The sequence below is a fragment of the Adiantum capillus-veneris genome, chromosome 6 (assembly GCF_014529385.1).
Source record: "Adiantum capillus-veneris isolate H3 chromosome 6, ASM1452938v2, whole genome shotgun sequence".
NCBI lineage: Eukaryota > Viridiplantae > Streptophyta > Polypodiopsida > Polypodiales > Pteridaceae > Adiantum > Adiantum capillus-veneris.
This window is the reverse complement of record NC_140936.1, coordinates 139,360,274-139,382,341: the sequence shown is the minus strand read 5'-3', so window position 1 is coordinate 139,382,341 and position 22,068 is coordinate 139,360,274. Positions and strand designations below refer to the sequence as shown.

Sequence of the window (22,068 nt, the reverse complement as noted above, 5' to 3'; positions counted from 1 at the left end):
ATAGTAGCTAGTGCTACTAAAAGTCCAACTTTCACACCATCTCTATGACTCTTGAGGTCGATGGAGAGTAATAGATTTTACTCTAGAGAGATGACATGCTCTAGGTGGAGACGATCATTCACTGCAATGTAGACTTTTGGCCACGAGAAACGATAAGTTAAGATTTGTACATCTTTGCTTCTTCTCCTCTAAGGTCTGTCTGGCATGTCAAAATGGAAATCAAGTCATTTACCTATGTAAGGTTGTGAAATGAAAAGACTCATGGTGGACAAACTAAAACCCAAAGAATATTTCAATTATTCACATGGAAAGAAATGTAAAATCAGAGTAAATAATAATAAAATTTTGATTGTCTTCCTATGTTGTAAAAAGCCAAAAATTGAATCGAGGGTAGGGTAAAGGGGCCATTAGAAAAAGACGTTTCTCTGTTTAGGGACCCATCAATCAAATATGGACATGTCAATCCCTAATTTTATGAGATGTTTGTCTCTAGTTTAGAGACAAGTGGAGCTAAAGCTTCTGCGGATAATAGAGTGATCTGCACATCTAAAGTGTCCATCAATTTGACCTGGCAATTGTGGCTCCAATGCACACTTGTTGTACATTTGGAAAATTCAAGGCGGTCCACCCCATGTCTTGAACCCACAATCACCCTGTCGCAAGCCATGTGCACTAACCACTATACCTCACATCGTTCAATGAAATATATGGGACTTGAGTATGTCATATTGTAAATGCGAGCAGATTTGAAAATTCGGGGCCAATTTTGTAAAGTCGGTTCACCTCCACGGTGCTAAATCCGATGGGCCCATGATTGATGCCGCCCCGCCCCACCCCCCACCCCCTCCCTTTCCCCCTTTCCCCTCCACCATTGATCCCATTTGAACATGCCCGTGTGTTATATAGGGGCTGAGCCCACAACGAAGGAAAAGAGCATTTTGATGGTGTCGATGAATGGATGGTCCGCTTGCCACGTCAGACCGTTTTCATCTCGCCTAGAGATCGAGAGAGAGAGAGGAGCTTTCCGTCGTATCGTAGTAGCTGCTGTGCCCCCCCCCCTTCTCTCTCTCTCTCTCTCTCTCACACACACACACACACACACACACACACACACACACAGACAGGTGCGCGTTGCTATACTGGCTAGTCATGGGCTGGGTGTTGTTTTCAATGTAGGCTGGATGACAGGTTATGGCCGTGAAAGATTTCGGTGCCTGTGATACTCTTTTTCGCCATGTGCAAGCTTCAGCTCTCTGAATTTTCAGCTCCTCCTTCCAGCCATTATGCAGTGTGTTCAAGCTATCCAGGGCCTTTCCTCTCCAGGAATACCGGTTTATGGCTTCTCTTCACTCGCTTGGATCTCCGCTACCCATGCTCGGGTAGGTTCAGGTATGTACGTGAGCAGAAAACAAGAACATCGCATGCAGGGGATTGTCTTTTCGTTTTTGAGATACCACAACGCAAGCAACTGGGCAAAGATAGAGGGAGGTAGAGAATACGGGAGCGAGCCACGCTCTTCCTGCAAATGGAACCTATCTCTATGCAAAATCACTGGCAGGGGAAGCTCTATGCCCATTACTGCAACACCTTTGAACCGCCAGCACATTGAAGATGGACATGGCAGATCATGGATTGATCAGGCGGGGCATGTGGTATTGAGGGCATCGTTGCTCGCTGTTGCATGTGCTGCATTTATTTTTTCCAAAAAAATGGCACTGGCTGCAGCGGTTGCTGATCCTGGTATGGTGGGGCTTTCTTCATTGCTACAGCAATTCAAGAATGGGCTCAGCTCGCTTTGGCCAAAACTTGTTCAGGTGTTGGAGGTTTTCAGGGATCAAGGAGTGCTGCTGTCTATTTTATTGGGGTTGTCGGCCTTTTTCTCAATGGCAGAAACATCCATTACAACACTTTGGCCCTGGAAGGTTTGTATTTTCTGGAGTGCATGGGATTGTATGCCATTTATGGGTACTAAATCTTGATTTGTCATATTAATAAATTTATTGATTAGCAAGTTCACACTGCTACAATGGGAATTACAATAGCCTGAAGGTGGGGGAGATCTCTTCTGTGAAGTCACGGGCTCTTGGTCCCATTCTAGTGCTTAGCAATTTATTGTCATTGCTTGTAGTGGTCTAGTTGTCCTCGTGATGGTCATTTTTGAAGTTAGCAAGTCTCTCTTCATCTATCAACATAGTGTAGGAAATTTTTTATTGGAGAAACTCGTTTGATTAAAAACAGATATTAGCTTAAAGCACTTTTAGTAAAGGACATCTTTTTAGTGATTCCATTTGTTATATTCCTTCGGCCTAGGTTTCCTGGACGTATTCTTGACAAGATCTACATCTGATATGCACATGGTATACACAGCTTCCAGCAATACTTATTTAGAGTACTCCCCGATTAGAATGAATAGCATTTTTAGTCTCCAGGTGTGTTTCGGTTTTTTGAGGTAACTGGGTAGGGCAAATTTGCCAAGTATCTATAAAAGAAACCTAGCGCTAGCACTTTCTGCCAGAAGAGGCAGTAGAAGCTCCAGTAACTTGCCGTGCACCTTCTAAGCAAGACCGATAGGAGACCTAGCGTTTTCAGCCAACAGAAGCAGAAGAGCCTAACGTTTTCATCGGCAGAACAGCCTAGCGTTTTGCTACAGATCAAGTGGCGTTTTCAGTTTGCAGCACTTAGCCTAGCGTTTACAGATTCCGGCGTTAGATCAGCCCAAGCACATCAACGTTTTCAGTTTTCAGCACATAGACACAACAGATCCAGCCCCTAGCATCGCATCTCGCCTACCCACAGCAGATCATCGCCGTACTGACAGATCAGCCAACGTTTTCAGATTCAGCCCGCTGTCCGCAGTTTTCAGCATCTGCGTTTTCAGCACATTGTTGTCGTGTCGTCGCCATCGCCGTCCTCGCCGACACAATGTCAGAGATCAGCAGAAAGTCAGCGCTTTGCAGATTGCAGATTTCAGTCCCTAACGTTTTCAGATTTCAGCCCGTCCTCATCGTTGTCGTCGACATCATCGGCAAGTTCATTGCATCTAGACCATTGTACTAGATTTGTCCAATCAATAGCATAGACCTCTCTCCCCATAGAGAGGGGGGCCCTTGGAGAGGGTTTGAGAATCGTCTGGTATCGTATTCTTTTCTCTCTCTCTCTCTCTCAGTATCAGCACCTTAAGTCACAATAACATTCACTTTCTTTGTGATCATTGCACTCTTTCACTAAAGGAACGGAAGGCTCTCCCTTCCGTAAGTAAAAGGAACCCTTGAGCACAGTTCGGAGCACTCATCTTGAGCAAAGTCAACATTCACTTCCGTTGCACCTTACACAAAGAGTGGTGTCCCTTTCGGTTTTTATTTTTATATTAACACTTGAGCAAAGTTACAGTGCCCGCGGGTCCTCTCTCCTCGAAAGCTCGTCAGCAATCTAAGCCGGAGAGTGGCCCTGGGGTTCAATTTAAAGGTCCTAAGGGCTCTCAAAAGCAGTTACATGAAAATCTTCAAACTCAAAAGTACTTGGCCCCAAAAGCTGCAAGCGCTATTTGCGGAATTTTCGTACAGTCCCGTAAAACGCAAAGTGTCCGTACGGACTGCCACGTCATCAGCGCAAAACACGGAGCGTTCGTACAGTTGCCACATCATTCGCCTTTACGTGATTTCTCTTTTTTTGATTCCTCTAGTTGTCCGTAGGGCCTCGTCAGTCAACAGTAAAAAGCCATGAGGTGGCGGTTTTATTTGTCGATCAGCTTTACAAGTTGTATGGTCTGCCAGAGGATTTCGTCAGTGATCGAGATATTAAGTTCATTGGCCGATTTTGGTGAGATGTGTTTGCTCATCTTCAGACGAAGTTGAGTATGTCGTCTTCTGACTATTCCATGTCGAACAGACAAACTGAGAGGATGAATCAGACGTTAGAGGACATGTTGAGAGCTTATGTCTCTCATAGGCAGTTTGATTGGGAAAGGTATCTTCCACAATTAGAGTTCGCCTACAATAGTAGCAAGCATTCTGCCACTGTAGCCCATTCATGTTGATGTATGGATTCGAGCCTAAATCCCCGATTGCTATTGGCTTAGAGAAAGTCAAGAAACGCAAAGCTCGTGATTTCTTGTATGACATGCAAGAAATGCTCGAATTGGCTAAGGATAGTATAAGTACGGCTCGTGATCGAGTCACTACTTATGCCAATCAAAAGAGGTCTCCCAGGACTTTAGAGGTGGGATAATGGGTCTGTCTGAAGATACTCAAGGATTCCAAGACCATGTGAACGGGAAAGCATTATACGCTTTCAACTGTCACAAAACGGGAGCGTACACGAGCACTTAGAAATCTGAAAATTATAATACTTTGCAAAAGGGAGAGAAGGGAGAAGATCGACACAGTATTGGGGACCACAAGATGGGCTGGTCCCCCCCGTTAAGAGTATTCTTTTATTCAGGGAGAATTCTTATACAAGCACGAGAACCCGAGGAAACCCCTCCGTTCTGTAATCTTAGACCCGTAGGTCGTGCTTTCCCGTAAAGGGCTTGGGCACAAGGCCGTTCCTTCCCGTGAGGGACTTAGGCGCGAAGCCGTAGTTTCCCGTAAAGGGCCTTCCCGTAAGACGGGAGATTCCTGCAAAACAAATCACACAGAGTAACAATTCTCAATGCGTATCAACACCTTATACCTGTCGCTCCTTGCTCGGAGAATCGACCTCCGTACTCAGTCGTCACGCGAACACTTGCAGTTTCCGTTGCCAGTCTTTGCTCCAGAATCCCCAAACTGAAACGTTGGCTACCCTTTTATAGGGTCTGACACCCGGCAGGAATAGGGGTCCAAAAGCAGAGCTTGGCGCTCCTAGAGAGAGGAGAGAGAAAATTGCGTTTTGTAGAGGGAGGAGAGAGAGAGATCGCAATTCAGCCCCCCCTGCGTTGGTTTTAGCGCTGGCTTTTTTATAAGAGCCTTACTTGCTTTATTTTATTAATAAAGGGACCGGTCACTTAAAAGTGACCGGTCACTTTATAAAATAAAGTGTGAACCTATTCAAACTTTAAAAACTCACTCAGTTAGTGAAAACAATGCTACACGGACACATTCCAGGCGTCCTCACTTTATAAAATAAAGTGTGAACCTGTTCAAGCTTTAAAAACTCACTCAGTTAGTGAAAACAATGCTACACGGACACATTCCAGGCGTCCCCGGGTGCAGGACATGACACAGATGCAATGCAGACACAGACTCCTCGCGGGAAAACATCTGTCCTCCCGCGACTGTTCCTGCTTTTCGTAAAAAGCTTCATTGAACCTATCTTTATTCTTGTGCTTGCGTTCTTACGTGTATTTTCTTACTCAGTTCGGATTTCCTCCTTAGCCTACGGGATGCCCCCTTACTGATGCACCCGTCACCCATCATGTGACGCATGAGGGGCACTCGAAACCCGGCCCTTTCCATTGAACTTACGGAAACTCCTTCGCGATGTTTACCGTCACCCATCAAATGACACATCAGAGTTGTCCGTTCCTGATGGCAGTTCCTGTAGCTACAATCTTTCAACAGTTCACATAATAAAATATCATAAAAAAGAGATTTAATCATTAAAAATAGGAAAATAGTCCAATTAGCAACATCCCTTTGGCTTCTAAACAGTTGACCTCAACTGTAGTGCTTGGACATATACCTCTAGTATCTTGGGATAAGCTGCTAATTCCTCCTGTGTCATCCACTGAGCATCTAGATTCGAATAGTTCTTAAACTTAACCAAATACTTCCGTGTTATCTTTCCGGATTTGAGAGACCGCTCCTGATGATTTACTATCTGCTCCGGTTGGAGTATTTCTTCTGTTTCCTCAACCTCAGGAGGTTCCTCAGCACTAGGCTGGCTCGGAGGCGGTCCCACATACGGCCGGAGTAAACTGACATGGAAAGCATTATGGATCTTCCAATTAGGCGGTAGCTCTAATCGGAAAGTGACATCATTCACTCGCTCAATGATCTTAAACGGCCCATAATAACGGGTAGAAAGTTTTACCACTTTCCCCTTATGAGACGCTTGTTTCTTAAGTCTTGCCTTCTCAAACTTGAGTAAGACTAACTGTCTGACTGTTAAGTCTAGATTCCTTCTGTGCTTGTCTGCAGCTTTCTTATGCTTTTCCTGAGAGCGTAGAATAGCTCTCCTAACTTGCCCGTAGGCTGTGTCCAAGTCCCGGACAAATTCATCCGCTGCAAAGATCTTATCCTTAGTTAAAAGGATGGGTGGAAGCAAAGGCTTACCATAGAGAATCTCAAAAGGTGCTTTCCCCGTCGATGAATGTATGGTATTGTTATACGCATACTCGACAAGAGGCAAATATTTCTCCCAGTCAGATTACCGATCTGACACATAAGCTTTTAACATATCCAATAGTGTGGAATTGGCTATCTCACTTTGCCCGTCCGTTTGAGGATGGTAGGCAAATGAAAAATTCAGCTTTGTACCAAGATTATCCATCAAGGCACGCCAAAAATTTCCTGTCATGCGAGGATCTCGATCACTCACAATAGACTTAGGCATTCCATGATGCTTAAAGATCTGTGCTAGAAAGACCCTAGCCATATGATCTGCTTTGATCGTTTTCTTGACTGGTATGAAGTGTGCTTGCTTGCTAAACCTGTCCACAATGGTCCAAATCGCGTCATTTCCGGTCTGAGTTCTAGGGAGGTCCATGGCAATACTTTCCCAAGGTTCGTTAGGCACAGGCAAAGGTTGTAGCAACCCAGGCGTCTTATGCCGATCATACTTCACTTTTTGGCAAACCAAGCATTCCCTGACATACTTATCAATGTCTGCTTTAAGGCTAGGCCAAAAGAAATATCTTTCCATTGCTAAGGTTGTAGGGAGAATACCCCGATGACCCGCATAAGGCGAAGCGTGTGCTTCATCCATGATCTTCTTTCTTAATGGTTCCGCCACACATATGGCCTGATGGTGGTAGAGATAACCGTCCCGAATGGAATAGGGAAACTCATTCTCTCCACGATGTAGCTTTCCCCAAATGGTGGAGAAGTCTGGATCATTCGGATATAAATCCGGTAGTGCTTCTAATTCTTGGTGATACACAGAAGTGATAGCGTTCACCCTTGGCCGCCTAGACAGTGCGTCTGCGACTACATTCTTACTCCCAGCCGTGTGAAGGATCTGGAAGTGAAACATAGACAAAAAGTTTGCCCACCTTATTTGCTTCTCAGATAGTTTCCTTTGCGTAAGAAAATACCGCAAACTCTGGTGATCACTCTTGATCACAAAATCCGCTCCTAGAAGATAGCGCTTCCAGTTGGATAAGGCGTGAATCATAGCAGAGAGTTCCTTTTCGTAGATTGATGCATGCAACTCTGCATCCTTAAGCCGTCTGCTTTCGTAGGCCACTGCATGGCCTTCTTGGTTTAACACTGCTTCGATGCAATCACCTGAAGCATCGCAGTGAACCTCAAATGGTTTCCTTAAGTCAGACACTATCAAAATAGGCCCATGGCTTAGCAAGTACTTGAGCCGATCAAAAGCTCCTTGTTGTCTCGATCCCCATTTGAAAGGAATCTTCTTCTTTGTCAAATCATGAAGTGGTCCTGCTACATGAGCAAATCCTCGGACAAACCTTCGATAATATGAACATAATCCCAAAAAGCTACGTACATCATGTACCGTAGTGGGAATAGGCCAATCTTCTACCACTCGGATCTTGGCAAGATCCATACTCACTTGATTGTGAGAGACTATATGGCCGAGATAGTGTATCTCAGAGAGAAAGAACTCGCTCTTCTTTGCATTCACATGCAACTCATGCTTTTGCAATTCTTGAAACACTAAGTCCAAGTGCTTCCGATGTTCCTCTTTTGACTTAGAGAAGATGAGTATGTCGTCAAAGAATACTCCCGTAAAAGCTCGATACGGGCTGAAAATGCGGTTCATCATGCGATTGAAGGTCGCAGGAGCATTGGTCAAGCCGAAAGGCATTACCAAGAATTCATATAGTCCAAAGGTTGTGCGGAAAGCTGTCTTATGGACATCCTCAGGGGCGATCCGTATCTGATGATACCCACTCTTTAAGTCTATGCTACTAAAGACACTTGCACCCTGCAACTTATCAAGTATATCATCAATCCGAGGGATCGGAAAGCGATTCTTGATCGCGATCTTAAAGACCTATAGTCTATGCACATTCGAAACGTGCCATCTTTCTTCTGCACCAGTAGAACTGGAGAGCAGTAGGGTGAAGCACTTGGCCGTACTAACCCTTTCTCTAGAAGCTCGTTGACTTGCATCAAAATTTCCTCTTGCTGAGCAAGACTCACCCGATAAGGGGGTTGATTGGGAGGCGAGCTACCCGGTATGAGATCTATGCGGTGATCTTCCGGGCGTACCGGAGGGAGTTCATTTCCGTGAAACAATCCTTGTACTTTTCAATAAATTGAAGACGCTTAATTTCCAGACTAGAGAGAGGGTCCCTACTAGTTTTATCCTTTGCAAAAATCAAGTAAGTAGAAACACACTTCTTCATTTCTTTCTTAATGGAGATATGGCTTACAATTGGGAACTGCCAATCTCCTGCATCAGCTTGAATCTTTATTTTCTTACCCCCATTATCAAAAGTGAGGGTCTTTGCCACATAATCGGGAATAGGTGTCATGTGAAAGTGCCATGGCATACCCAAGATGATATCACATCCCTCGATGGGTGCCATCAAAAATGATTCGCGGTCCTTGTACTCGCCAATCCGAAGATTGAGCTGTCCTTGCACGGGAGTTGCATTGGTTGTCAACCCCTCGAATGCTGATCCGGATGTAACCGGTGTGCCAAGCTGAGCCGGTGTGAGGCACAATCGTTCCGCAGTATCCAGGGAGATGAAGTTATCCGTGGATCCTGGATCATAAAGAATCAGTACTCGCTGGTTGTTCAAAGATCCCCAGCCCTTCAGAAGTTGACGCTTCCCTTTCTCAGATTCTGTGTTTCCTTGAACATCTGGGATTGAGTTCGAACTTGGTGGTGCGGGTTCCTTCCTTGCTTTCTCTTGCCTCGTAGAGGCTTGCTCTTGCCGTTGCTGCCTTAGAGGGCAGTCCGGTTTCATATGTCCTTTCTCGCCACAGTAGAAGCATCTTCCTTCCTCTCTGAAAGTTTGAAGTTGAGTAGGAGAAAGATACTTAGTTCGCTTGCTAGTGCCCTCTGGCTTCTTAGAATGATCATCGTCCCTAGATGGAGGACGTTTTCTTCCTTGGCCCCCTTGGTCATCGTAGACCCCTCTTTGTCTTGCACGGTAAGTGCTATGCTCCATCTTTCTGGGCGTCCCAGTTGAGTGCAAATCCTCAGCAATGATTGCTGACTCCATCATCCTTTGAAGAGTATCATGCGGATACACCTTCATACTCTTTCGAAGCTGCGGTTGGAGACCCGCTTCGAACTTTCTTTTCTTTTCCTCGTCGGCAATCTTCATGAAGGGAGTGATCTTCAGAAGAACCGACCAATACTTGTCCACATAGGTCGTTACTCTTTCATGTTCCTTCTGGGCAAGCTAGTCCCATTCCTTCCGTATGTCCTGCTCGAAGTCAGGTGGAAGAAATTGTTCATAAAATTCAGATTTGAAGCTCTCCCAAGTTCTGGCATGAGAACCTTCCAGAATCTTGGCTAACCACCAATTACTTGCCGTTTCCTTGAGGTGCATCCCCACATGGCGTAATTTGGATCTTTCTGTGAAGTGCCCATTGGTAAAGGCGACTTCAAACTGTCTGATGAAGGACAGTGCTTTGGAGATGTCTCTCTGTCCGTTGTAGGTTTCGAACTTGATGTCCTTGTCGCCCGATTTGAAGACTCTCATGCGATGTTGAGACTTGCGACCATGCTTCTTGAATCGAGGCTTATCTTTAGGTTGATGTAGGGTAGTAGCAGTAGTAGCGGCTTCCTTCTTCTGACGAGATGATCGAGAAGTAGAAGTATAATCAGGAGAGTAAGATGGAGATGAGATAGAGATGTCCTTGCTCTCGTCTAGCAAAGAGAGCGCTTTTTCCTGGCCTTTCCTTGAAGTAGCCCGTTCATTCCGATCCGAAGATCCTTTGTGCACCTCGGCACGTTCTTCTTCTCTTGCCTCCTGTGGTCTCACGCCAACAGTGTTGTCTGGATGCTTGGCTGCATCAGTTCCATTCGTTTTCTTCATTCCGCCCAACAACTTTTGGACGTCCAGCAACAGTAAAATTTGTTGCAACTCCGCAAGCTGAGCTTGCACTTGTTAAGTTCCTCTTCAACGCTTTTCCCTTGGCTCGACATGGTTCTTCCCGTTCTTCCCGGAATCGTCCTTCTTTGCAGAGAAAGAGAGGAGTCCGAGCTCTGATACCACTGTCACAAAACGGGAGCGTACACGAGCACTTAGAAATCTGAAAATTATAATACTTTGCAAAAGGGTAAGAAGGGAGAAGATCGACACAGTATTGGGGACCAGAAGATGGGCTGGTCCCCCCCCGTTAAGAGTATTCTTTTATTCAGGGAGAATTCTTATACAAGCACGAGAACCCAAGGAAACCCCTCCGTTCTGTAATCTTAGACCCGTAGGTCGTGCTTTCCCGTAAAGGGCTTGGGCACAAGGCCGTTCCTTCCCGTGAGGGACTTAGGCGCGAAGCCGTAGTTTCCCGTAAAGGGCCTTCCCGTAAGACGGGAGATTCCTGCAAAACAAATCACACAGAGTAACAATTCTCAATGCGTATCAACACCTTATACCTGTCGCTCCTTGCTCGGAGAATCGACCTCCATACTCAGTCGTCACGCGAACACTTGCAGTTTCCGTCGCCAGTCTTTGCTCCAGAATCCCCAAACTGAAACGTTGGCTACCCTTTTATAGGGTCTGACACCCGGCAGGAATAGGGGTCCAAAAGCAGAGCTTGGCGCTCCTAGAGAGAGGAGAGAGAAAATCGCGTTTTCTAGAGAGAGGAGAGAGAGAGATCGCAATTCAGCCCCCCTGCGTTGGTTTTAGCACTGGCTTTTTTATAAGAGCCTTACTTGCTTTATTTTATTAATAAAGGGGCCGGTCACTTAAAAGTGATCGATCACTTTATAAAATATATAAAATAAAGTGTGAGCCTGTTCAAACTTTAAAAACTCACTCAGTTAGTGAAAACAATGCTACACGGACACATTCCAGGCGTCCCCGGCTGTAGGACATGACACAGATACAATGCAGACACAGACTCCTCGCGGGAAAACATCTGTCCTCCCGCGACTGTTCCTGCTTTTCGTAAAAAGATTCATTGAACCCATCTTTATTCTTGTGCTTGCGTTCTTACGCGTATTTTCTTACTCAGTTCGGATTTCCTCCTTAGCCTACGGGATGCCCCCTTACTGATGCACCCGTCACCCATCATGTGACGCATCAGGGGCACTCGTAACCCGGCCCTTTCCACCGAACTTACGGAAACTCCTTCGCGATGTTTACCGTCACCCATCAAATGACACATCAGAGTTGTCCGTTCCTGATGGCAGTTCCTGTAGCTACAATCTTTTAACAGTTCTTAGTACACATAATAAAATATCATAAAAAAGAGATTTAATCATTAAAAATAGGAAAATAGTCCAATTAGCAACATCAACTAGATATTGTGGTCCATTCTTGGTCACAAAGAAGATTGGCCAAGTTGCCTATAAACTGGTTCTTTCTTCGGATGTTAGTGTACATCCAGTATTTCACGTCAGCCAAGCGAGGCCAACGTTGTTGTGCCTATTGAGTAAAATGTATGGCAAGATATGCAAACTGAGTATATTCCTCGAGAACCAGAGGCAGTTTTAGATCATCGTACCTGTCATTTGCGCCAAAAGGCTTATGACGAGTACTTAATTAAATGCAAGGGTCAATCCGAAAGGTTTGCTACTTGGGAATCAGTTAGAGCTTTGAAAGCTCAGTATCCGCACTTCATTGATGAGGCCATCAATGGTTCTTAAGGGGGGAAGTATGTTTTGTCCCGCTCACAGGAGAGGGGATCTAGCCAGATGCTGTCGGGACGGGTGTCCAGTGTCCGGGCGGACGTAGTGTGAACATAGCCAATGAGGCTGGCCATTATTTTAAAAGGGAGGCCAAGGCTTCATTTGCAGTTATCGACCCCCATTGGCAGAGTGCCAGTGGTTAGCCCAGGAGGCTAGGAGTGCGCGAGGTCACCTCGAGGAGGCCGGGTGGTATGGGACGCTCGGTCTTATAGGTGCACGCCTACGTCCTCGAACGTTGGCCTAACACGGGGGAGCTATCGGATGGTGGCTATGGTCGGGTGGTTCGTCCCACGCGTGTCTGTAGGCGATCCGTGTAGCCGAGAGATCCACTCTGTGCGTTCATTTCAAGTGCTGTGAGTAGCGCCCTCCAGAAAAAGCTATGTCAAATTGCTGAATGAAGGCCAGGGCTATGTGGGCATCTCTAAACCCTGAAAAAGTATCAAATTTGATTGCTTGTCCATCGTCCTTGAATTCTTTGGTCTTCTTATTCTTGACTTCGAGAAAGTCATATTGATTCCCTCTGTAAAAATGCTTCCTCTTCGAATAAAACTTATGGTCCTCGGAGTCCGAACTCTCAGAAGAGGATGAATCCTCGTCAAAATTGTTAGAAAATTGTCGAGATCTACGGTAGGATCTACTTTTCTTGGCCGCCTTCTTTCTTTCCATGTCTGGCTCTTTCGTCGTTTCTTGCCCTTTCTCTCATCACTCGAACCAGAAGAGGAAGAGCTATCCGAACTGTCAGAAGAAGATGATGACGAACTGGACAATCCCTCGAAGCGTACATGCTTCTTCTGTTTTCTAGCATTCACAAAAGAAGATTGACGACCCAAGTAGCCAGGGTAGTCTGTTCCCTTGTTTCGTTTCTTCGGTTGCTTCTTTGCCCCCAAAAGTTGGTTGATTCATCCCTCAACAACATCATCGAGTTCATCTTTAGTAAACATCCGTGGGACAGGAGGTTTCTTGAGGGTTGACTTTAATGGGAAGTCGATGGCTGTCTTCCATCGAGAATGCACTTCATCTATCGGGTGTGGTAAAAAATTTGGCATACTGGGGATCTTTCGAAAACTACAGCATGTGCTTTGCACAATCATCAACCTGCTGTTGATGGTGCATCTCCATTAATTGATACTCCGTAGGCCGAGGTGGCTTGTACTCTTCATCTGTTGTTCCATTTGAATTTCCCGTGCTGTCACCCCTTCCAGAATTGTCGGGTGGGTTCGTCTGATTCTTGCGAGAATCATCTCTTGAATCCATGTGTGTCGTGGAAAAAGGGATCGGCTTCCTCGGTAGAAGAGAAATCGGTTGAGCTTTGATAGCACTGTAACAGACTTGGGCACAACACGACACACGAGAGAATTACTTAAAAACACTTCGCACTTCAATCATAGTTCAATTTGAGTCGACACGGCCCAGCGTAGTTCCATGAGAGATTGGCCTTAAAGACTGGCGCCCTTTTCGGTATTTATTTTTATATTAACGCTTGAGCAAAGTTGCAATGCCCGCAGGTCCTCTCTCCTCGAAAGCTCGTCAGCAATCTGAGCCAGAGAGTGGCCCTGGGGTTCAATTTAAAGGCCATGAGGGCTCTCAAAAGCAGTCACATGAAAATCTTTTAACTCAAAAGCACTTTGCCCCAAAAGCTGCGAGCGCTATCTGCGGAATTTCCGTACAGTCTCGTAAAATGCAGAGCGTCCGTACGGCTTGCCATGTCATCAGCGCAAAACGCGGAGCGTTCGCATAGCTACCACGTGTCACAAATTGATGATGTGGCAACACTGTGCGAATTGCTGACGTGGACAACTGTATGGACACTCCCGGAGTCCGCGCTGACTGGTGCTGACGTGGCTGCCGTACGGAGATACCGCAAAAAGCATTGACCTGTTGATGTGGCTGCTGTAGGATTTTTGCAAATTGCGCTAGCTGCATTTTGGCAGTTTTTGGGACGAGATGCTTTTTGAACAAGTTGCTTTTGAGTTTACAGCTTTTGGGGCATCCCTTGTAAGAATAAATAGACCCTTTGGGGCCTCACTTTGCAGAGCATCTGGACGTAGAGTCTGAGAGCAGAGATCTCCTCGGGTGTTGTACTTTGCTCAAGCATCAATATCAATATAAAAATAATTACCGAAAGGGGCGCCAGATTTTGGGGCCAATACCTCTGGGCACGGAACTACGCCGGGCCGTGTCGACTCTAATTTTAAAGTGTGATAAAGTTGTGGAGTATTTTCAGTGACTCTCGTGTGTCGTGTCAGATTTTCGACTTTGGGGTGTCCGAGTCTGTAACAATGGTATCAGTGCTTCAGGCATGTGCTTTTCTCAAAGCATACCGGTCCTACCAAAGAGTAGACAGAGCACTTGGGCACTTTGGAAAATTGTTATTGAAGAATCTGTGTACCGACCCCGAACTTATTAGCCACTCCCACCCTTACTTCATCGCGCATTGGGCGCGCTCCCGTCTTCATCGCTCTGTCTTACAGGGCATAAGCCATAAAGAATCCCAGATTGCAGATGCGTTCTCGTGGAGAATTTGACAGAGATAACATCTCTCGGTGAGCAGACAAAGAAAAGTTGAAATCTGGTGTGAGAATTGAGGAGCAAAATGAAGAATAGAACAAATTTTTGGTAGGGAAGTTTTCCAGAAGACCTTTAAGAATCTCTTCAACGGTTGAGAATTTGGATATGCGACAGAAGGCAAAGTTGATCCTCTCAATAAGCTCTACGCATTGACACGAATAAATCTTATATCCAACAACTTTGAAAAATAAGGGTTTTGGCACGATGGTATCTGGACTGTTATTGACAGATTTAGCAAGCAAGCTCATTTCATTCCAGTGAAGAAAATAGTCAAGCCGGATCACTTAGCGAGACTGTTTGTGGCCCAGATCTTCAGATTACATGGCATGCCTGAGACGAATGTCTCCGATAGGGACCCCAGATTCACGAGTTTGTTTTGGAAGGCTATTTGGGAGAACATTGGCATACGGTTGCAGTTCTCGTCATCGTTCCACGCGCAGATTGACGGGCAATCAGAGCAGAGATTTCCAATTCAGTGGTACTAGATTTATTAAAGTCTTACATCTCGGACAGAAGACTCAATAGGAAAAGTATTTACCTTTGGTGGAATTTGCCTACAATAACACGATACACTCTTCGACGGGGAAGGCGCGATTTGAGATTATTGAAGGTGCTACGAAGGTTCCACCCTTCCTAAGCACGAAAGATAAGATTTTTGAAGCCGACGATACACGCGTGACTTGGACACGGCCTTTGCTAAGGTCCGTGAGGCTTTGCAGAAATCTCAAGAAAGACAGAAAAAGGCAACAAATTGCCATCGTCGCGATTTGAAATTAAAGGAGAACGATTGGGTGCTCTTACGTGTTGAGAAGGCACGCCTGAGAAAGAACAAGGGAAAGGAGAGGCTTTTTCCAAAGCTTAGTATGCGATACTACGGACCTTTTCAGATTTTCGAAAATATCAATGATGTCTCCTTTAGACTAAAGCTGCTCGATACTTGGAGAATTCACAATGCTTTTCATGTGAGTCTCTTGAAGCCTTTAAAAGGCGATGTGCCCGAAGATGGGGAGCTTGATGAGCAACCTGAAGTGGAAGAAAACGAGGAGATCCTTGTTCCAGAACAGATATTGGCACATAAAGACAGAAAGATTAAGGGTAAAGCGACAAGGCGGTTCTTGGTTAAATTCAAGAACTATTCTGCATTGGATGCGAAGTGGATGGAGGAGAAGGACCTAGCAAATACTCCTCAGATTGTGAATCTTTACCTTGAAGCATTTGGATTAGCATAGTCTATTCTAAATGGAACCCCAAACTCAGCTTGGGTGGAATCTGGTGCAGCGGGTATGCACAAGAGGGGAGTCGCTCCGCTCCTTTTTCAACAGATTGCCTCGATTTTTGATACTAAAGTCACCGATGTCTCTTTGAGTTTCAAGGATATTGTGAGCTGACAGTATTGTGTTGTATGACTTTATGAACTGGAATTCCCGATAATATGATACTAATTTTTTCTGGACTTGTTTGAGTGCAGGAACTAATAGACGAAATGACTATAGCATTTCAATTTGAACGATCTCGATAGACGTGATTGCAATAAGGATTAGTTAATGGGGCATCTATGAGGTCCCGAGCGGATCTAGATGCGATTGCTAAATACGTTGCCGATAAATCATGGTTTGAGATCCGAATGAATTTGTGAATGTGATTTGTCATGTGATGTCCTGTGATGTCGTGTGATGTGACTGTCGATTGGTACATGTGCTAGATGTGTGTTTCTAGTGCGTGGGTACTAACAGTCAATGTCTGCTAAGACAGTTTATGGCTTCTGTCTGCTTTGCAAGCGTAATCGAGGGCGATTACAATGCTTTCAAGAGGGGGGTATGTCACAAACTGGTGACGTGGCAACTCTGTACACACACACACTCCCGCTCTGGCTGGCTGACATGGCAAGAGCGTACGGCCTCCCCTGAAATCGCGGCGCACTCTGCAGAATTCTGTACGGCCTGATGACGTGGCAGCAGTGTACGACAGCTTTTGGACCTGCTTTTTGGCTACGCAAATCAGGGCTGAAAAACCTACGCAAGCTGCTTTAATTTTCTAAGCAAGCTTGTGAGAGGATATGCTTTATTTTTGTAGGCTTTTGATTTTCAGCTTTTGGGGCTTTGCTTTTAGCATCTCTTGTAAAGTTATAAATTAGTGGGTAGGGCTCCCACTATGTAGAGCATCTGGACGCAGAGTTTGACAGTGAGACCCTCCCACTCCCTTGTACTTTGAGTTGCAAATTAATACAAAAAGAAATACCGAAAGAGGCGCCAGTCTTTGGGGCCAATATCGGCAGGGAACTCTGCCGGGCCGTGTGAATCAATTGTGAAATGTGAATTGTTTTGAAGTGAATTCTGTCGTGTCGCGATAGAATCTTGACTTGGAGTGTCCAAGTTTGTTACACAACGTATCTAGCAATCACATCTAGATCCATCCCGGACCTCACTGATGTCGGATTATCTAATTCTTATTGCGATCATGTCTATAGATTCTCAAGACCGAAATTCTGCTGTCATTTCGTCTTTCAATCCTGCACTCAAACAAATCACATGAGAGAGTACACATCAATCAGGCTCAAGTTCGGAAATTCCCATTTTCAATATACATAAAGTCATACAGCAGAATACTCTCAGCACAGTAGTATCCCTGAAATCCAAAGGGAAATCAGTGACTCTATTCCATCCAGGTAATCTGTGACAAAGGAGCAGGGTGACTCCCCTCTTGTGCAGTCTCGTCTGCACCAGATTCAACCCTGCTGATCCGCGGGATCTTTTAGACTAGACGCAGCTAATCCAAAAGCGTCAAGGTAAAGTTACAAAATCTGAGGAGTATCTGCTATGTCCTCCTCTTCCATCCACTTTGCATCCAATGCCAGATAGTTCTTAAATTTCACTAAGAACCGCCGAATCACTTTACCTTTCACTTTTCTTTTCTTATGTGCCAGAATCTGTTCTGGAATGAGTATCTCCTCGCTCTCTTTCACTTCGAGTTGCTAATCAGGCTCCCTATCAATTGACACCTCACCCTTAAAGGGTTTCAAAAGACTCACATGAAATGCATTGTGAATCTTTCAAATTTTGGCAACTTGAGTCTGAAGGATACTTCCAGAATCTGGAAAGGGCCATAATATCTCATGCTAAGCTTTGGAAAAAGCCACTCCTTTCTCTTTCGTTTCCTTAGGCGTGCCTTCTCAAAACTTAAGAGCACCTAATCATCTTGCTTCAACTTCAAGTTGCGTTGATGTCGATCTGCTGTCTTCTTGTGCCGTGCTTGAGACTTCTCTAGAGCCTCGCGAACCTTGGCAAAAGCCGTGTCCAAGTACAGACAGTCACGTCAGCACTCAACACATTATGCGGGAGTCCGTACAACGAGCCGCTTTGAGTTCTTTTATTTTCCCTCGTGTCCCCAGGACCCTATTGGCAAGTGCCCATAAGTTGGGACACTTGTGTGTGCCACGTCATCAGTTTGTGACACTAGTTGTACCTAGGGCCTCATCGGATGGGACCCTATAAGCTTGAACAACTTATAGTTTTAGGTCCTTGGTCATGCCACATCATAATTTTGTGACAGAAAAAGCACACTCTCTAGAGACTCTCTCTCTCTCTCTCCCCCCCCCCCCCCCCCCCCCCCCGTGTCTCCTCCTAGGCGTCCCCACATCAGCCTTATTTTTGCTAAAAAAGCAAAGGACAGCCTCCTATTCCTGGACTTGGGTGGTTGCCTAGTGCCTATAAAAGCATCTCTTCCCTCCTCTTTTGACATAAATTTATGGAGGCACCTTTGTGGTGGAGAGACTCAGAGAGATCTCTGCAAGCTGCTACTTTGAAAAATTGTCGAGTTCACGCGAGGAGACCATATCCGGGGGGTTGTCTTCCTTACCGGAAGCAACATGCGATGTTCTTTGTGAGGTTCATGAAGTTGCTATCGTGTAGTGATTTGCGGGTATACTCTCTCTTGGAGAGTGGAGCAAAAGAAGGATTTGGCCTTTGTTAGTGGGATTCCAGGATTAGACTCTGAATTGTTTGAAGAGCAGGCTGGCTCTGAGATTGGACCGAAAGATATACTAGTTAAGAGCTTAATCTCTAAGTTTCTTAAAGAAGGAAGAAAGTTTCCAAGTACTATTAAATCTGAGATCTAGAACAGAGCGCAGGAACAATCCCCCACTCCCACTTCATGTGCTTGTGAAGATTTTCCCCATCAATTAAAGTATCTCTATAAGGGGGGGCCTAAATGCCTGCCGGGGGGGGGGCGGGCAAGGCATCTACCAGTTCCCAACACCGTATCGATCTTCTTATTCTCTCTTCCCCTTTTGATCTTAGTATGATCATTTATTCGAGCTTATTGATATTTGTTTGCACACATGTTCATGACAACGGTATCAAAGCACGGCTGTCTCTCTTTTCTACAAAAGAGGGCAATTTTGAGGAGATTGTCACGGTGACGGGCACCACGTGCCAATGGAAAAGAACAGACTGAACAACTTTAAGCACTTCAAATAACAATTGAACTTAAAGAGATGCACGACACGAGTCGGGTAGTGGCGGAGTTCCACCGGAGAGGGCACTGGCCTTGGCGCCCCTTTCGGTATTTCTTTATATTGCTTGAACTCAGTTATTGCCGATACTCCATCCTCTGCACCTTCACGTGAAGCGTGCCAGAGAATGAGCCCTTGGCTCATGTTTAAAGGCCCTTGGCCTCTCGAAAGCAGTTACATGAAAAGCATCGAACTCTAAAAGCAACTGGTCCAAAAGCTGCCAGTGCGTTTTGTGGAAATCTGTACAGCTGCCACGTCATTAGCGTAAAACGCGAAAATCCGTACAAGTGCCACGTCAGCATGTCATCACGTTTTGCGGGTTGCCCGTATAGTTGCCATGTCATTAGTAGTTTACGCAAGAGATTGAGTGTGTGTGCGTATGGTCTTGCGTGTGCGTATGGTCTTGCTTTATTTGTTGTCTTTAGGTCACTTGGGCCCCATTGGACGAGGTCCCATAAGTTGGCAGGAATTCCTCTTTAGAAATAGGCCACTCGGCAAGAGTTTGCAAGTGGGTAAAACTTCTTCCGCTTCTTCTTCTTCTTGTGCTGCTTCTTCACTTATGGTTTAGGCCCCTGGGCGGAATCTGTAAGTCGACTCCGTTCTTCAGCAGCTTGACATATCAGCAGTTTGCGACAAAGATACTGAGGGAAGATTGCTCAAGATGAAAGGAATAAAAGTAAGGACAAGGATCTCTCTCTCCTCTCTCTTCTTAATTATAGCAAAATTTTCTTCTTAATAATAGTTTCCTACGACGTTAAAATTCTCTTCTTCTTCTTCTTCTTCCATCATATTTCCCTGGCTATACTGCCTCTACTACCCCTACAATATCTATTTTTGATAAAGCTCCTTCTAATCGAAGTGCTACTCCATAAGTCTAAGGCTAAACCCAAGTTCAAAAAGACAAGCCGCAGACACCACAGTAAGAGGAGAGTCTTCAAATCCGGAGATAAGGTTGTAAAATTTGACAGCTACATTCGACGATGAGATGCTATTAATGCTCTCTCCTTCATCATATAGTTTGAGGTTGCCTTCTTCAACGGCAACTGTCACGTGCACATCTAACCCTATGTGTACGTGGACAAGCTACTTCATGGCAAGTGTTCTGTTCAGTTCAGTCAGCCTAGATTAGGAAGTGATCTGGCACTTTTGTAAGTCTGTTCGCAGACCGTGCATGTCCAGACACTTAGAGTAGATGCATATCCTCTGGTTGCACACAACATAATCATAATTTTTCCATCATAACCCATCCGGAGCATTTTTACAGTGCATAGACCTATTTTCCCTATTTTAGCCAATTTTCACTTATTATTTTTAAGTGACTTCTGTTGGGAAACTGGGTAGGGCAAATTAGCAAGCAAGTATATAAGAAAACCCAGTGCTAGCACTTTCTGGCTGAAGAGGCAGCAGGAACACTTTGTTCATCAGGCACCTTCTCAGCAAGATCCCCCCCCAAAGACCAGCCTAGCGTTTTTGCCAAGATTAGCCAGCGTTTTCATCAACAGCAAAGCCTTGGCGTTTTTGCATTGCAGATCAGCCCCGGCAGTAGTAGACTACAGCAGCAGCCTAGCGTTTTTGCAGCAGGACAACATTCAGCCCTAGCATTTTTGCATCAGCATGACAGCCTAGCGTTTTGCAGATTCTCCGCAACAAGACCATCAAAAGCACCAGAGTTTTTAGTTTTCAACAGTCAGACACCACAGTAGAAGTCCCGAACCTTGCAAATCTCACCTTCCTGCAGCAGATCCTCGCCGCACGGTCAGATCCATCGAAGTTTGCAGTTTCACCCCGGAAAACGCAGATTTCAGCATCTGCGTTTTCAGCGCGTCGTCGTCGCATCGTCGCCATCGACATCGTCACCGACATAGAGGCAGAATTCAGCAGATAAAGATTTGTAGATTTTAGCCATTAGCGTTTTCAGATTTCAGCCCGTCTCGTCGTCGTCCTCATCGTCGGCAAGTTCAAGCATTGTAGAGATTTGTGCAATCAATAGTAGACCGCTCTCGCCATAGAGAGTGGGGCCTTCGGAGGAGCGTTTTGACAACATTCTGGTGTCGTATTCTTCTCTCTCTATCTCTTAGTCTCAGCACCTTCATTCACAGTGTTTATCCACTTTGTTTGTGATCACTTGCACTCTCTCACTAAAGGAATGGAAGGCTCTCCCTTCCGTAAGTAAAAGGAACCCTTGAGCACAGTTCGGAGCACTCATCTTGAGCAAAGTTCAACATTCACTTCCGCTGCACCTTACATTGATATCAGAGCTTTGGCAGTGTTTTGTATCACTCAAGGAAAGAACCACATAAAATTTTTTGCTTGTTGAGGTCGCACGTAACCCAAGTCCTCTTGGGCCTGTCGATTCCTAATCGTGTTTTTGAAGAGTGACAAGAAACCAAAGAAAGAAGGGCTTGTCCAACCTCCCCTTGTTTCTCTTTTCACTCATTGAGAGCGAACCGTGCACTTAGCGGCCGGCCAATCCACGTGAGGTGGGAAAAAGAAACCTTGGTGTGAGCGCAAGGCTGCCAAGGGGTGCGCCCGCGGAAAAGAGTAGAACTCGGGTGAAGAGAAGATCCTTCTCTAACACAGATTGTAAGCGAAAGAAGAACCGCAAGAACCTCTAGAACCTCAAGAACCTCCAGAACCCCGAGACCCTCAAGAACCTCACGAACCCAAGAACCCAAGACCCACAAGAACCCAAGTTCCTCGTGAACTTAAGAACCAAAGATCTTAGTGTATGGTCATCACCCGAAGCGGAATGGATACTTTGCATGAAGGTGATGAGCATGAAGAAGATGAAGAAGAATTTTCCCCACCAAGAGGTTTTTCCGACCCTCCCTCTTCTCCATCTACGTCACGGTTTGCACCAAATCCTATGGAGGCTTTGGTCAAGTCGATGATGGACATGATGGCACAACAATTGGAACGTGAGCGCGCAAAGAAAGAAAGGTTGCCTTGGAGCGTGAGCAAGCGCGCTTGGCGGGCGAAGATAGACGAGCGGCCTTGGAGGGAGAGCGTGAGGT

General features: G+C 45.5%; 1 protein-coding gene across 1 annotated transcript in view; it reads left to right on the top strand.

The window, feature by feature from the left end:
- The first annotated feature begins 1,141 nt into the window (after positions 1-1,141).
- The window catches only part of LOC147456370 (putative DUF21 domain-containing protein At3g13070, chloroplastic), a 60,035-nt gene continuing 39,108 nt past the window's right edge, over positions 1,142-22,068 (top strand). Inside the window, exon 1 of the mRNA XM_086514884.1 lies at positions 1,142-1,922. Coding sequence (XP_086371010.1) covers positions 1,284-1,922 — 639 coding nt within the window. The 5' untranslated portion in view covers positions 1,142-1,283. The remainder of the gene's footprint in view (positions 1,923-22,068) is intronic.